Here is a 17,496-nt window from a genome sequence, read left to right on the forward strand (position 1 = left end):
CAAGTCATGCACGAGGACATCATTTTTCTCAAAAACTATTTGTATTTTTATGAAGCCCTACTAAGCCAAAATAATTGAGTGAAATGAAAAATGCATTCAAATTTACATCCCTGGTCTCTGAACAAGCATATTTTGGTCCAGTAGGTGGCGGAATGCGCTGTGAAGGTCTAACCCACGGAAACAAATTACAAAGAAGAAGAAGAATTGTTACCATGAGGCCGGATATCCGTTTGGATTGAACAACGCCATTTCATTTCAAAGACTCGCTCCTTCGTCCCACGAGATCTTCAGAGGTCCAGAGATCCTTTTAAAGCAACATTGACGGTAATTTGCAGAAATGTTTTTGTATTCTTTGTATGATTTGTGGCTGTGTGATTTTCTACAAAAGTGCTACTAATTGCTTTGTTGGCGCCACATCCTTCACCGGGAATTTAGCAAATGCGGCAGCCATTTTCAAACATTAGCTAACGTTAGCCTTACAGCCAAGCACCGGATTGTCTCGCTCTCAAACAGCTAATTGCAGCTAGCAGAGACCGAGAAAGGTAACATTGGAGGCAAATTGAGTGTGCATGACTCGTGCGTTGATCTTTCTTTAAAACTTTTTTATATACCAGCAACATGAATATAAATAATATTGTGGTGTGGGATTTTTTTATGGATAATATTTTTAACCTTAAGAGCATGAACGGGTTATTGGATGAATGGTAGCAATCCAGCTATTTTAGGAAAGCTAACCAGGTAGTGTCTTGTCCGCCATTTTGAACGGTAGACAATAGCGGAGTCTTGTAACCTAACCTATAGTTTGCATTTGACGATGTGCAAGACCTTAATGTACATTTAATATTTAGCGGGCTGATTCACAGACAGAGGACGCTATATCGAACATTTTGAAAGATATCGAGGCTAAGAATGTACCGACGTTAGCGACCGTAATGTCGTTTGATTTTAGCCTAGCATGTGCGAACATTAGCATTGAATAGCACTAGCCAACGTCTCTAGACTGAAGTTAGGGCACATACTAACGTTACGCAGTCTTAAGGTTCATGTTAGCTATATTAGGCTAAATTCAATTTCGTTTTGTCATCTAACATGTTTGATGTCGTCAGTTCTCACAGACATCAATGCAGACGTTATTATTGAAACGTAATGTTGACTAACGTTAACTGTTGGCACTGCCATTAACCAAGGTAACGTTACTGAAGATGCGGTCATTCAACCATTGGCATGATTAACGCTAACTCTAGTTTCCTATTTTTGCTTTCAGGATTCGTTAGCCTGTTAAGGTGAATATGACGGATAACTCACGTGAGGGGCTTTATTCATTTTGATTGGATATTTGGTTCATATTTGCTATGAACAGTGCTAAAATGTAACTCCAGTGTTCAGTGTTAAAATGTAGCGTTAACTGGTAAGCTGAATTCCGCACCACACCAACATGCAGCCATAATTGTTGCGAACTTTTCAGCTATTTACGTACTCATTTCATGGTCATTAATTACCCATGGATAGTTAAACTGGAACTAATACATTTTGCACGCTTCCGCCCCTCTCTGTTGCAAGAGGTTGTTCGTGCGAAACGGCTAATGCTAGGGAACTAGACTAAAGTTAAGGCCATTAGGTTGACATGTCCTATGATGGGCTTGGCCTTTGTGCCTTGAGGGTACTCCTTTACATGATTCAAGTGGTTTGCTGGTTCTTCCCTCAGGGGAAATAGCACTCGCATGTTATTTCAGGTATCTGAGTCTAAACGTTCGGCCTTGGTTTTCCTTCATGCATCTTTGCCTTTGGCATTGTGAAGTTGCTCTTCCAGCCCCTTTGAACAAGTAGAACTTGGTAAAGCATGCATCCCTTTATGCGTTTTGACAGCTGCAACTAGAAGTATGATTTGAAACCAAACCAGAACGGCATGTTTTGGGGCTTTTAGCCCCACCCCGGTACATGTGAATTGTTTTAACTTTGTGATAAATGGGGCTGGTTTGTGCAACTGTTGAGCAAGGAAGCTGTGCCAAAGCCTCACACTTGTTTTGTTTTGTTGTCAGAGCCCAACATGCACAGAGATTGCCCTCTGGACTGCAAGGTGTACGTGGGGAACCTGGGGAACAATGGCAATAAGACGGAGCTGGAAAGGGCCTTTGGCTACTATGGCCCCCTCCGCAGTGTCTGGGTGGCAAGGAACCCCCCAGGCTTTGCCTTCGTGGAATTTGAAGACCCCAGAGATGCAACCGATGCTGTGAGGGAACTTGATGGAAGGTAGAGTTCAGATGAGAAATTTAAAACACTAACTTACATTTAAGTGTGAGGATATGAGTTGTTTTTTTATGTCTATTCTATATGCTTTTTAATGCTCCATGTCAGTTCGCAGTATTGCCTAATGCTAATGTACACATATTTGTGCCTGTTGTATAATGCAGCTATGAAGTCACACTTTAGCCAGTTCAACTCAAGTTAATGTATTTGCAGGACATTGTGCGGCTGTCGGGTGCGGGTGGAGCTGTCCAACGGTGAGAAGCGCTCCCGCACCAGGGGCCCACCACCGTCTTGGAGTCGCCGCCCACGTGATGACTACCGTCGGCGGAGCCCGCCAGCTCGGCGCAGGTAACCACACCGGGTCCGCCCCTTCACCTGGCTTCAATCTCAGTGGTGGTCTTTGGGTTATGACTAACCTTTTTTTTGTCCTACCTCCAGTTTAACCTCTCCTGTATTTTCCCCCTGCTCTCCTCACGCTGCAACTCTACCTTGTACCAGTGTTATAAGTCATTCAGACAGTGTTTATGGTGTCATACAGCCATAGGCTAGTGTGTGTGTGTGTGAGCATGTAGGGCTTTCTAAACAGTTATCATCCTGTCATTTTTTGATCATTAAACATAATTCAGATCATTTCAAACCCAAACATGTAGACTATAGGGTAGATTTTGTAGTGACTGGGCTGTCAGGTCCAAACAATCTGAATGTTTTTTAAAGGGAAGCGCCGTCTAACAACAACCTTGGGTTGACTTTTAGGTGATAACAAGTGTACATTTTTGATTGCGACCAAAACATCATTCGATGCAGGTTTGAGACTATTCAGTTTAGAACTGAGTAGCATATAGCATAGTCTTTGTGGGCAACTTTGCTATGTCAATGTAAATTTCTTTTGTAATTGTGTAAAGGCAGGATATACAAGTAGCTGTTTGATCAATTAGTAGCTTGTACTGCATTCACTAATTGACTTCTACGCATCTTCTCCACACAAGATGGAGGTGACTGTAAGAAGCTATGGAATGCACTGACTGCACAAACAGCCTTTTTAATAGAAATATTTTTTTTTTGTTAGTACCCTCTTTTGCAATTACAAAGGTGATAAGTGTAGGTTTGTCTGCAGAAATCCTCTCCATAGTAGCAGACGTTAACATTTGTATTTATTTTTTAGCCTAGTTAATAGCTTTTAAAGTGATTTACTCTAGAGGAGGTACACTTTAGATTTACTTTGTAACTGTGAATTGTGGTTTTGTTGATGTATTCAGTTGGAAACGCGTATTCTGGTCATACTCAAAACTGCAGCGATTGATGTCATTTTGGTCCGAACTGAGAACTTGGCTCTCGTTACCGTCCATGAATGTACCCTGGGTAGTTGTTAAACTCCCTTTAAAATTTAAAAAAAAAAAAAACAATTTCTGAAAGCCAAGCATTTTAACAAAGTTTATCAAGTCCCTGTCACCTGCTGGCAGCCCACGTCCAAGTCTAAATTGTTCTCCTGCATTTTTGGGAAGGGAGGGGTTGTATGGTAATGGATTTGGTTGGTTGCAATGCTAGCTTTTGTTTAATTTTTTTTCTTAAGGTTGTTTTTATTTATTTACCATCTATATTAATTAAAAAAATGAACCCCGTTGCAGAGTCACCACCATGCCTCTTCTCACCAACCTGTGACTCACAGTCAACTAGTCCTCTTTCAGCATCATGTGACCGCTGATCAGCGTGCCCCAATCAGCTTGGCTGGTGCTGTGTCACATGACCCAGGCATGGCCAACCTTCAGGTCGCATCAGCCCATTGGTTCCTGAGCATGCCGTTCTCAGCCTCCTCCTCCAACCTCCTTCTCCTCCAACCTTAACCCAATCGGCAGCGGCCCACTTCACATATCCGACCAATCAGCGTTTTACGTTCCCAAATGTCTACACTACAACCTGCCAGCATCAGCCCTCGGCTAACCAATAAAAGCAGGAAAAATCCACAGCCAGCCCCCATCCGCCAGACAACTAATCACCTCGCAGCATCTGGCCAGTCCTATTCAGCCAATTCTGCCTACCCAGCCGACAGTCTGCCTCCCCTTCGTCATTTCTAGCTTGTTGAAAACCAAAAGACTAGTAAGTTTTTCCTGCTTCATACGGTTTACTGCTGATAACAGTTTTAAAGTGAAGAGAAAGGTGCTCCCTTTTCTTGTCAGGCAATGGGTTGGTTTTGAGTCATTTTTATTTTCCTTTTCTTTGTTCTATTTCTGAGATCTCAGTTTAATAGAGATTAGCTCTTGACACTGCTTTGATATCTCCAAACAGGTTTATGGAAGATGTAGATAAGGCTGATGTGTTTCAAAGCAGCATCAGACATTTGACCCCCATGAGAAGCAGACCTGATGAGAGCTTTTCTTTGTCATTTGGTTCATGGGTTGGGATTTCTACGGTGTATGAGTGCTTTGGTATGTGTGTGAGGAAGTGCTCTGTGACAGCTCATTGGTTAACTTTGACTTTCCTGGTATGCTAAGGGCCCTTTTCATTTATTGGGTGTGGTCTAGGTCCCACAGTGAAATGGGTGCTTATGGAACTGTTTCACTTGCCCAAATGTTTGAGTTGTTACAGTTCTCTCTTCTGAAATCCTGAAATGGCAGAATTTTGCCAGTCCAGCCCTATGAGGGAATCGGATGAGTTGGGTTCAGATTTCAGTTTCCAGGCATCCCCTCCAAAAAATCCTGTCTCCCTCCCCCCATCCTTTAGCACGGATGGGGGAGAGCATGTGTCTAGCACAGGCAGTTTTGAGTAGGAGCGGGAATGGAGTGCATTGTAGGGGTTTAAGAGACAGATGGGGCAGGTCTCCATGCCACCTTAATACGCCCTCACCCTTTCCTCTTCTCTCTCTCTCCATCCCTCCTCCTCTCAGATCCCCTAGGAGAAGGAGCTTCAGCAGGAGTCGTAGCAGGTAAGAACGCTCACCTTTTTCTGCTGTTGTGCCATGCCTTGGCCCTTTGATGGCCACATGGAGCTGGTAGCTCGTATAGCAGTAAGGTATAATTAATTAGTCAGAAGACGAGTCTGCACTAGGTTTTGAAAGAACTCTCATTTTGTCCTTTTTAGGTCCCTCTCCAGAGATCGCAGGAGGGAAAGGTCTCTGTCACGGGACAGGAACCACAAACCATCTAGATCTTTCTCTAGATCACGCAGGTAAGCTCTTTAATCTGCTCTACTGTTAATGCTGCCTATAGCAAACATTCCTGTCATGAAGAGTTATTGATGCAAACGTGCCTTCGGCACTCTGACATGGCAGTCTGAGTAATTGATGAGATGCACAGTAAACAAGTGGTTTTGACTTGAATGGGTTAGCTATTTAATTTGCATACATGAGTCATTTTATGACTGCTGGTGGTATTGACACACCCATGCCAAATATCCCTGGGAGTTATTAGCTTGTTTTTGATCATGTGTATTACCCTCTACAGCCGCTCCAGGTCTAATGACCGAAAGTGAAGCCCATTCTGTGTGAAGCTAAAGAAGAACATTTCGCCGGTCAGAGTTTATGGCAATGAGGAAAATCAAAACGGTCGCCCATCAATGGATATTACTGCCCCAGAGTCTTTTTTTTTCTCGTCTTTTTTTAACGCATCAATTTTAGCTTTTATCTTTTAGATTTTTTTTTTTTTTTTTTTTTTCAGTGTGCATTCTTCCCCCTGCTGTGAAGTGTAAGGTACCTGATATCTTCTGTGATTTTTGTAAATAGTTGTTGTATTCAGGTGTCATGCTCTATTGTTAGTCCACCATTCTTTCTTGGCAGCATTCCACTGCTTCTGTCTCATAATGGACTTTTTGTCTTTATATCGGTAGTCTGAATGTAAAGATCACAAATTATAACTGTAGTCTGTATTTTCAAAATGTGTTTGGGTTTTTTTTTTTTTTTTTTACAATATTCTTTCTCCAGCTATTCATGTGTAAACAACTGATTCTGGTCCCAAACTTCAAGATGTAGAATGGTTTGTTTGTTTTTTTTATGTTGCCATTTCATGTAGAAGGCTCTGGTTCCTCCCAGGAGAGTGTATGCTAGGGCTTCACAAGGGAAATGAATGATTGAATGAACGGAATGGCAATATGAAATGGCTTCTTTTTTTAAAACCCATGGAAGTTTTCCCCCCATATTTGTACCGTTTATAATGTTATCAAAATTAAAACTGGTTACACTAAGGTGATGTCTTGTCTCTGAAATGCAACACAAACTGAGCTACTTCAAACACTTTTTGAATTTGTGTACAATTGGCTAGTTTAGGAATGGAGGTATGCAGTATGGAAATTTAGTGTTTTCCTGGTCTGGATTAATGTAGGTCGAAATGAAATGATCTGTGAATGTGCTTCTAGATTATTGTCTACAGTACTTTAGTCTTGCAGAATATAAAATTGGCAAAATATTACCCAATATGTGAGCAAGTCCATAACTGAGTGAGCTTGACGAGCGAGGCAAGAAGTGGATTTTTAGGTGTTTAGACCAGTGGTTCTGTTCTGGCAATAAATGGACACCATCTGATAACCCTGTTATTGCAACAGGAAAAAACTCAGGTGTTGGGTTCTCTAGTGGTTGCATTGTGTTTTAGTTCTAATGTCTGAATTGAAGATGGTCGATAAAGCTTGACTGCTGAATCAGGGTCAGCAATTAGATTTATTGTGTATGATACAATGAATAACACGGGCAAAATTCTCAGGAGTCACATGAACACATCAGAACAATAAGAACACCCCAGAATTCTTCAGAGGGGATATTTTAGTTTGAGTTTACTCCAAGAAAATGATTCAATAATGGGCAAGTTCATATTAAATATAAAACCTGATTGGCTACAGATGGCAAAATGTGTGTAGCTGGGCCTTGCGACGCACCTGTCTTGCCGCAGTCTTTTGCAACATAGTAATATATATTACACAACTTTAAATTATTTAAATAACATTTAGAGCTCTAATTTAAACAATAAGGAAACTACCAAGTTATGGAACATTAATATTACCTTCATTAATAAGCAAATATGATCACAAAAATCCACTGAGAAGTCTAAATTAGAGTATGGAAAAGTACCTATAGAACATGCCATGCACCATAGCCAACAGTTTGACATGCCTTGTTCCAATCTACCTGTAGGGAAACTGCCAGAATAATCATCATTACTCCACTGAACTACTTTATTATGCTATGTTAGTGCACTTCTGGTGTGTCTGAGTTGCTCAACCGACATTAAGACTAGCAAAAATGTTTAGAAATGAATTCATTGGTGCATCTATCTGTGTGACAGGCAGGTGATATTTGGGGTGAAAAGTTAAAAGTAGGCTCCAGCTGAACTCTGGCAGCCCTGACCAATGTGTGGGAAGTGATGTGTGTGTTCAACAATGAAACCAGTTCAAAGAAGAGCGATACTTCCATCTCACCTAGCAGCTTTTTTAATTGGATGCACGGCACGTACAACAGAAAATCTTATTTCAACTGATTGTCTGATCATCAAGTCTGTCACAGAGGGTTTTGATTATACATTCTGGTCATATTTTCATGATCCACACCTTTCACCGAAACAGTACAAGTTAGGATGGGCTGAGTTTATCTTTCATTGTGCAACACGATTTTCAAGTCAAATTCTACTGGACAATGGTTTCACATGTCTGTCAACAGAAACCTGATAGATTACTACTACTACTACTACTACTACTACTACTACTCAGGAGACAATTGTAAGAAATACATTCATCTCAACTGGTTTAGCAGCTTTGACATGCTTTAGAGTAGCAGGTTGAATAGTTTTTGTAATTTGTTGCACTTAAATGTAAATGTGAACTTCAATGTAAATGTCATCTGATGTCTGTATGAATCACAGGGGAAAAATGTTTTTGTTTATTCAACGTCACGAAACGTTTTGGTTGGGGAAGAGCTCCTTTTATGCTCCAGAATCGTTGGTTTTGAAAGCCAGTTACCTTATGAACTTTATTGTCTATATGATACATATTTATTATGTGACTATAATGAACTATTAACTCTATAAGGTCTCTGTACACTATTGTAGCTGAGGCTATTTGCAAGGATCACTTCAAATATATCATAATATACAACAAAATACATACGCCACATATTGACCGCCGCTCTGTCCTGCACATTCTCTACGCCAAAAATAAATCATGCTTGTCAATTGGTCTCTGTCTCCTACACTCTCAAAAAGGATGTATTGGAAATAACACATTGATGTGTTAAGATAAGGACAGCTTGTGTTGTTTCCAACACATTGCTTTAGTTATACAATCTGTTTTTTAACACATTTATGTGTCCACATAGGGAGAAGACAGTTTGTGTTTTACATCTACAGCTCAGTTGGTGTACAGTCACCAAATGTGCGCATAATTATCAATTTATTATATGGCCCCCTATGAATGGAATTCAATTTTGTGCAACTCCAATTTTGTGCAGTTTTCACCATGTCAGCCAGAGATACCTGTGATTGCAAAACCTCATGTTTGCTTTTTCTTATTTCTAACTAGGTTTCGCTATACATCAAATGGGTGATTATGGGATGGTTTGACATGGCCTCTTGAGACCAACATGAGAAAAGGTTGGTCATCCTAGGCCCTACGGTTCTCGAGATATTAACAGAAAACTGCATCCAGCCTGAAATATGCATGAAAAACAGTGGTTATGATTCCATGGAAAGTGGAATAGAGCAAAGAGCGTAACAATAAAATATGTGGTTTAATGTTCTGCGTTTCTCAGGTTACTTTGAAAAAAATCCACTGAGAAGTAGGCTATGCTTCTGCATTGTGACTCTGTATATATGTACTGTTCTTAGACATGGAGGACGATAGGGTTGATATCACTTATTGTTGTCTGTTTCGCTTCAACATTGATTAGGGTAGACTGGATGTCTCCTGACTTTGCCACTGTTATTATATGATTCTCTTTTGCTGTTGACTACTTAAACCCTAACTCTCTGACCAACCTCAAGTTTCCTGAGAACATCAATGATCAGTTTGAGAACTTTAATCATCCAATTGGAACAGATGGAACAGGTTATGTGGTTGCCTTGCAACATTGCTCAATCTGGGCATGCATTGACAATGTATGACATTGTATGACTTGTCTGCTTTGTACCATTTGACAAGATCACTTGTGACATTTTGAGTGCATCTCTGATACAATATTTATGCTAAGAGATGTAACAGGCCGGTCTGCATAGTTGATCTTTGACTGTTTGCAGGTTACGACATGTCTCATGAGCAGAGAAAAGCTGTCCATTTAATCAACAGTCACTCAGATGAATAGATTAAACCAATATGGAAGGTTTGCAAAGTGATATCATGATTCTTTCAAGAATATTTCAATACTTACAAAATACAGTATTTCATTTTGATGGCTAATGACCAGATAGAGAAACTGGGTCCTAACACATAGCCTATAAGTAAATAACTTGCTTTCATGCCAGTCCAGCTGAGCTTTAGCAGAGCATGACATGAAACTGTTCAAGAGTGACTGTTTCTTTCAAACTGTTCACATCAGGGTCCCCGCACAGATCCTTAAGAGGTCTTAAAATGTCTTAAATGTCTTACATTTTGTTTTTTATATAATTAAAGATGTTCTAAACGATGCAGGATAACAGGACTTTTGTTGACGTTCAAACAAAACAGAGAGTTAGCTATGTTTGGTCTGTGGAGACCAATTGCAAGTTTTGAGAAGAAACACTTGACAAGTGACTAGTGAATTTTATATGAGTTGGCTTAATTAGGCTATTGCAAGAAACAGCAAATTGCACTTTATTTTATTTATAGTCTTTGCAGCATAGTAATGTTATAATATACACCATTTGAAAGCTTGGACTCTTGGGAATCCATACATACATGACAACATTTTTCAACAATCTAGCGCTTTGCATTGTCAGATTAATTTTACTATGTATTGATTATTTTATATAAAAATGCCTTTGGTGCTACCCTGACATCTGGCTGCAGTGTAGCTGCACTACAATAAGTAGATGCAACATATTGGGTACTGAAATGTTCACAAGAATCCATAGAAATTGAATCTTCATGCTGTTTAATCCAATATTAGTGGTGCAGATATACAGTATATTCCATCTTAAACACAATCATTGAACCAATAATTAAATGCAAAATTAGAGACTTTTGTGTAATTATTCCATATTTTGTGTATAGTCGTTCTATATCAGAACACCTGACATCCAAATAGTCTACAAGAAACCTCATAGTTTTACCTTTCATTTGAGATCATGATTATGCTTCTACAGAAAGGGGTTCATGTGCAGTAAGCATTTGATGGTCAGTATGCATTTTGGATAGCCAAAAGTCCTGTTTCCGCAGGGAATTTTAAAAACACATGAGCATACCTTGGCAAATAATACTAATCTACTTTTGCAGACCTGGTGCTAGGGCTCAGATGTGTTTCTATGTCCATACAAATGACCTAGAGTGGTCAGTTCAGAGATGTTTATTATCCGGCAGAAAGAAAAAAAAATATTCTAGCCATAACGCTGTGCCAGGACATCACACATTCTGAATATTTCCTAATAAACTAGAGGGTCTCAGCCTTCCAAAGAGGTCAGGCATTTGATGGTAGGCCAAACTGGGTGGGAGCAGTTGCCTCTAGAGTAGTAACAGTGCGATTTCAGGGGAAAGGCCTAGATGGCCCTACCCAGAAGAATTGAATGTGAGTAGACTGCGTTTGGTCTTCTGTGATTAGGCCTTCATAAAGACTTTATCACATGAACAGCAGAGGGCACTCGATGATCCTCCATTGAAGCCTTAGTGCAGCGCTGTGAACTACATGACCTGTTCCCCTCAAAGTGAACTAACTTTTAGGGGAACTGTCCAGGGTTTTGTTCTGTCAGGATTTATACTGCTCCCCTTCAGTATGGCAGCACTGATATGCCATTCTGAATCTGGTGAGCTTCACTGTCTGTCATACAAGGAGGCTGGCATGAATTCAGAAATCATATACTGTATGTGACAAGATTAACCATTGGGACAGAGTTGTTTGTGGCACAGTTAATTCCATCTTTTAGCTAACTGTGAGTTCAATAACCATTTAAATTAAAATATAAATACATAAATATACATTAACAATAATAATTGTGTATAGTCCTGTGTCCGATTCGGCTATTCAGGCTATTGTCTTAGAGTTGTGTGATAGACACAGAGTGTGCTGATATGTTTGATAGGATGACATGTTAGGGAATATACATGCAGATATAGACTATGCTGGAACATTTGTGTGATGGAAACTGTTTCCAAACCTTCAGCAGCCTATGTGAATGTGAAGCTTAGATTTTGGGTATGCCCACTTGGTGTCCTTAATAATGACATTTCTAAAGTTCATCAAATGTTTGGTCACAAGATAAACAGTTACATAACAACTTAGACAAAGACTAATGACTTTTGTCCTCACAAAATTCCCTCCATTTTTCTGAGCAGGGTCTGCTTGTTATGAAACCACGTGAACAGAGTGGAGTGGGAAGTTAACTCTTTCAGGATCCAATTAATCAGTCTTAAAGACACAACATAAAGGTTGTGAAAATCAACTGCTCATCAGAGTTTATTGTTCAATCAATAAGGTTGTTTCATAAATTAAGATTAGATCAATTCTGAGTGGTCTGTGACCTTTACCAGCATCAACTTTCATGAATATTGAATTGTTATAACTAGACTAAATAAAAACTTATAAGACACTGAGTTTCAGTTTGGTTTACACTTCAACGTGACCGTGCAGAATGCTAAGTAAGTCAAGTCCAGTCCAATGAGCTTCAAGAAGACTGAGACACTATCCTCTCACCATATTGTGTGTTGCCCATACAGCCTACACTGCAAGCCGGTCGACTTTAGTCAAATTGTTTAAGTTAGCCTGCATAAACCCCTGACAAAACTTCCTCAACTTATGCCACCAAGGCACGTTTCCTGCCATGAATGTGATATTCCTGCCCCAGGCGCTGTCTGTCCTTGAACCCCACCTCTGGATCGCAGCTTCCCCGCATTGCCAATTGCGTATTTTCAGTCCCACCCATGTAGCAGCCCACAGCTCCCACTACACGCAGTCAGTCCACGTGAACCGGCACGCTCTGCACTGTCGAACCAATCTCCGAATCAAAAACGCGCGCGCTTTTACGCTGACTCACGTCAAGTCCGTACTCACGTTCTCCACAGCAGACAGGCAACCGGTCCCGCCCCTATTTTCCCACAACGATCCACTCGAAAACTTGTACCTCCACGAAGTTATGTAACAGTCTCGAGACAGTGAGTGTGAGAACGCGAGGACCCATTGTATGTCTGTTAAAGGTTGTTTGCTTGTAATTCCTGCCGCCAAATATGCCCGTCTTTTCAAACCCTGCACAAGCGCAGACCAATTAGACGCTCCCTCTGATTAATTCACTGTGAGTGAAATAAGGATAAGGCTACTTGATCATTGAGTCTGTTTTGGTATTTTTGGTAACTAGTAACCTGTTTTGATATGCCTTGTTAAAACTATTGATTTAGAGTCATGCATGGAGGGGAAAGGGCTAGGCCCCTATACAAAAATCTGTAGGCCTATCATCAGAGGGCCTGACACATTACCCAGTGTTCTTTGTAGTTTTTCTCAGTCAATTTGGTACATTTCTCGAATCATCCTTGAGATTTGTAAAACATCAAGTGCATTTCTCAAAACAATTTGTACAAATAGCAAACATGGATTACCTGCAAAAGCCAGTTTCTTGCTCAAAATCCTTAGTTCATCTCTCAAAACTAAATATCTATGTTCATGAACATGTCAGTGCATCAGAATGACAAGTCTGTGTGTCATTGTGTACCGATGAGACAGTCAAATGGCTTAGTCATGTTGTCAATATAGCAGTACTCTGGAGGGATGTTCTGATGTAAACGATGGCTAAAGTTTTGATGACAATGTTTGTAAATTATAGCCTAGGTTAGGCTAGACCTTATGTGGGAGTTTGATCGCAAGAGACAAGATTCACATTTTTTTTTTACTGTAATTTGTTGACAGATCATTGCGATGCAGAAAGGAAAAGACAGCACTGCATAGTACAAAGTAGAAATGTGACCATAAGACAAACTCCTTAGGGAAAACTGTAGGCCTACATGCAGTGCTGTAGTAATTACGGTGCAGTCTTCTTCCTGACGTTCCTGTCTTTTAGGCCACAAATTCTCATATGAAGACATGTTCAACCATTCACCTTTGACATTCCTTTAGGCCCCTGTGGACATGTTGGACAGATATTGTTTTGAGTTTAAAGGGGACATATTATGCAAAACTCACTTTTTGCGGGCCTTTGTGTTCATATTTAGGCCTCTACTGTTCTTATAAACACTCTAAGCGTGATTGGTGTCAAGAATATTATGCTGCTGTGAGCCATTTGGATTGCTCCCTTATTCTGATGTAATACTAAAGGAATTTGCATTGACCAACCCTAGCACCAGGGTCTAACATATGTGGTTGGATGCCGGCTCTGTTTCTAGTCATTTTCACCTGTGAAACGAGCAGCGTATCAATACACGCAGCCGGAGCCAGCCCAGAAACGGCTCAATTTGGGAGAGACCTATTCTAACCTTGTTTAAAAAGAGGTATAATATGTCCCCTTTAAAGGGTGGTTGCGGACATTCATTCTGGACTAGAATATACAATTTGATTTATTTTCTTCCCATTTTTGTTTACAGGTCTTATATTTTCTAGGCCTATGACAATTTACAATTTCAAAACAACACTGAAAGTGTGGTAAAAAATACTTGCCCCTCATTTCCAGGTCCATTATCTGAAGATGTAAACCGAACTGAAAAATATTTCAGATCATAATCTTTCACATATATTGTCTATCTTTGTCTGACTTTTCATAACATCAGGAGGAAACAGCAAACTGCACTTTACTTAATTGTAGCCCCTATATGACTGTGTTTGGTCATCTGTGATTCGGCTGTCAGAAAGACTTTATAATGAACAGCAGAGGGCGATCATGATCCTCCATTGAAGCCATGGGTGGTGTAGCACTGTGAACTACATGACCTGTTCACCTCAGAGCAAACTGGGCCTAGGGGACTTTGTCCTTATTCTGTCATGATTTTTACTGTTACCTTTCAATATGGCATTGAACTGCACTGATATGACGTTTTTATTAAATATTTATTTTTTGTCCTCTTATATCTCAGATGTATTGTCTGAATTGTCTAATTTTCTCACTCTATCCATCAAGATAGTGGTCATTTACCTGACAATGGCGCTGCATCCCTCTTATGTTAAAGTAACACTAAATAGTTTTTGTACCTCAAAATAATGTTTCCAAAATAATTTCAAAGGTTCATCATCTCATAACAAGGTGAACGGTTCTGCATTTGCTTTGCGGCCCTTTATGGCTGCACTGCACTAAGTTTACCAGATCGGGTAGCGGATCTGTTCGATGGAATGAGACAAAAGAAACTATAAATTTGACTTGCTTTGATGTTGCAATACATCATACTTTCATACATTCATGCAACATACTCTACCTTGTCTGTGTACATCATTATTTGCTGGATAAACAAATAGTGTGCGTGTGACAAAGGAAAAGTGTTTAGTGTTGCTTTAAGGTCTGTGATTAGCAACACTTGTAAACTTCAAGAAATGATACCATCACTTCATGAAGGAATATTTCCATTCTTCTGGACAAATTACTTCATGCCTGAGAAAAGCTGTGAAGTAGGCTATTTGAAGTATAGACCTATAGGCAACACATAAGGATAGTGCCCCAGAAAGTGGTGTGCCCCGGTCTTCTTGAAGCCTAGTAAGCTCATTGGATTTGACTTAGTTAGCATTACGCATGGCATGGTGAAACCAAACTGAAACTCTTAAAGCAATCAATGTCATATGAGTTTTTATTTAGTTAGGCTATTTGTAACAATTAATTCATGAAAGTTGATGCTGGAAAAAGTCACAGATCAATGATTCAAAATGTATCTTATCTTGACAATAGCCTATTGAGTGAACAAAAAACTCTAGCCTATCTTTTATACTGTGACTGACTGATAGAATCCTTGCTGAAAGGGTTAACTTCCCACTCCACTCTGTTCCCGTGGTTTCATAACAGGCAGACAACTCTCCCATGCTCAGATTAACTTTCAAAATGTCATAATTAAGGACAGGACACCATGTGGGCATAGCCCAACTCTAAGCCTAAACTTGACACTCACATATAGCCTAATGTTTCACCTCCAATGAAATCATCAGATGGAGAGTCTGGTGCGCTCACTGCGCTGGTCATATTTGGCGGAATCACAAGCAAACAAACTTCAAGAGATATGCAATCGTCCCTCACGCTCTCTCACACTGTCTCGAGACTGTTACATAACTTCGTGGAGCTACAAGTTTTCGAGTGGATCGTTGTGGGAGAATGGGGGCGGGACCTGCCTGAGCTGTGGAGCCCGCGTGAGCCATACAGATTTGACGTAAGGCAGCCACGAGTAATTCGACGTAAAAGCGCGCGCGTTTTTGATTCGCAGTTTGACAGTGCAGAGCGTGCCGGTTCACGTGGACTGACTGCGTGTAGTGGGAGCTGTGGGCTGCTACATGTGTGGGACTGAAAATACGCAATTGGACAATGCGGGGAAGCTGCGATCCAGAGGTGGAGTTCAAGGACTGACAGCGCCTGTGCCAGGAATTGTACAGATTACCGTTCATGGCAGAAAGCGTGCCTTGTTGCCCTGTGTTGAGAAAGATTGTTCAGGGGGTTTATGCAGGCTAATTTACACAATTATCTTTAGATATAGCCTAGGCCTATAGCCTACTGATCATTTCAACTGTGAATTTAGAGAAAATACTTTCCTTTTTTAGGCCCACTAGAGCCATTAGGGTTAATAGAAATTATAAATAGGTTCTACTCCAATAGGCTATATTCGAATATAGACCTCATAATAATGGGCTAGGCTATGCTGGAGACTTTTACAAAGGTTTCTACAACAAACTCTAATTCACACACCTTCATGATGAAACCCAACAAATGGGAAACAAATATAGGCCTATTAGACCAGCTTGCAGAGGCTGAAGCCGATAGCCTATAGCCTTCTGTTACGTAGGAATATGGGGATAAACTAGGTGGTGATTACGGCTAGAAAACCCAGGGAAATATCTAATCGGACAGATATTGTGATACTTTCTCAAGTCAAATTAGTTCAATATTCCAAATTTGGCTTCATGTTGGATATCTCCTGATTAGTGAGCAGGCATAGCAACACTTCTGGCTAAGTACCACTGTCATAGGCTACAAGGAAGCTGCAGGAATATAGGCTACTGTATGTGACAAGATTAACCATAGGGACAGAGTTGTCAGTGTGGCACAACTAATTCCAGCCTTTGTTAGCTAATTGTGAGTTCAAATTGCAGTCAATCAACAACAACAAAAAAAAACTTGTGCAGCCCCATGGGTGAGCTATTGTCTTCTAAAAAGTGTGGGACAGAGATAGACAGAGCGTGTTGTTGATATGTATATGGATATGCAGATAAAGACTATACCCATGCTGGGAACATTTGTGTGATTGTTTCCAAACCTTCAGCAGCCTATGTGAATGTGAACTTTATAGGCTTAGAGTTGATGCACACTTGATGTCCTTAATAAGGATCACAAGTTCACACTTTACTTCAAATGTATGTTCCCTTTCAGCAAGGAACATAAGCCACCAAGGCACGCTTTCTGCCATGAATGGTAATCTGTGCAATTCTGTGCCACAGGCGCTGGCAGTGGCCCCACCTCTGGATAGCAGCTTCCCCGCATTGTCCAATTGCGTATTTTCAGTCCCACCCATATGGCAGCCCACAGCTCCCACTAGGCTACACGCAGTCAGTCCACGTGAACCGGCACGCTCTGCACGCTCTGCACACTCTGCACTGTCAAACCAATCTCCAAATCAAAAACACGCGCGCTTTTACGTCGAATTACTCGTGGCTGCCTTACGTCAAATCCGTATGGCTCACAGGCTCCACAGCTCGGGCAGGGCCCGCCCCCATTCTCCCACAACGATCCACTCGAAAACTTGTAGTTCCACGTAATTATGTAACAGTCTCGAGACAGTGTCTGAGAGAGCGTGAGGGACGATTGCATGTCTCTTGAAGTTTGTTTGCTTGTGATTCCAAATATGCCCGGCTTTTCCATCCCTTCACCAGCGCACTGATGATCATCTGATGATTTCACTGGAGGTGAAACATGCATTAGGCTATATGTGAAAGTCAAGTTTAGGTTTAGAGTTGGGCTATGCCCACATGATGACCTGTCCTTAATA

General features: G+C 40.7%; 1 protein-coding gene across 4 annotated transcripts; it reads left to right on the top strand.

Moving 5' to 3' along the window:
* Positions 1-189: 189 nt before the first annotated feature.
* srsf3b (serine and arginine rich splicing factor 3b) lies at positions 190-6,420 on the top strand. Of its 4 annotated transcripts, none has more exons than XM_062545437.1 (7): positions 207-324; positions 1,265-1,305; positions 2,040-2,250; positions 2,461-2,595; positions 5,129-5,167; positions 5,323-5,409; positions 5,685-6,420. In XM_062545437.1, the coding sequence occupies exons 2-7, from the start codon at positions 1,290-1,292 to the stop codon at positions 5,710-5,712; spliced, it is 516 nt and encodes a 171-aa protein (XP_062401421.1). In that variant the 5' UTR covers positions 207-324; positions 1,265-1,289; the 3' UTR covers positions 5,713-6,420. The 4 variants fall into 4 exon arrangements, with proteins under 4 accessions (XP_062401424.1, XP_062401421.1, XP_062401423.1 ...); XM_062545439.1 differs by having other exon boundaries at positions 215-324; positions 1,265-1,283; XM_062545440.1 differs by lacking the exon at positions 1,265-1,305 and having other exon boundaries at positions 190-324.
* Positions 6,421-17,496: the final 11,076 nt, after the last annotated feature.

Source organism: Sardina pilchardus, chromosome 9 (assembly GCF_963854185.1).
Source record: "Sardina pilchardus chromosome 9, fSarPil1.1, whole genome shotgun sequence".
NCBI lineage: Eukaryota > Metazoa > Chordata > Actinopteri > Clupeiformes > Clupeidae > Sardina > Sardina pilchardus.

What these genes read in the sequence shown, in the direction of transcription:
- srsf3b (XM_062545437.1), top strand. An exon ending in AGCCCGCCAGCTCGGCGCAG is followed by an intron (nt 2,596 to 5,128) that starts GTAACCACACCG and finishes TCCTCCTCTCAG; the next exon opens with ATCCCCTAGGAGAAGGAGCT. An exon ending in TCTTTCTCTAGATCACGCAG is followed by an intron (nt 5,410 to 5,684) that starts GTAAGCTCTTTA and finishes TACCCTCTACAG; the next exon opens with CCGCTCCAGGTCTAATGACC.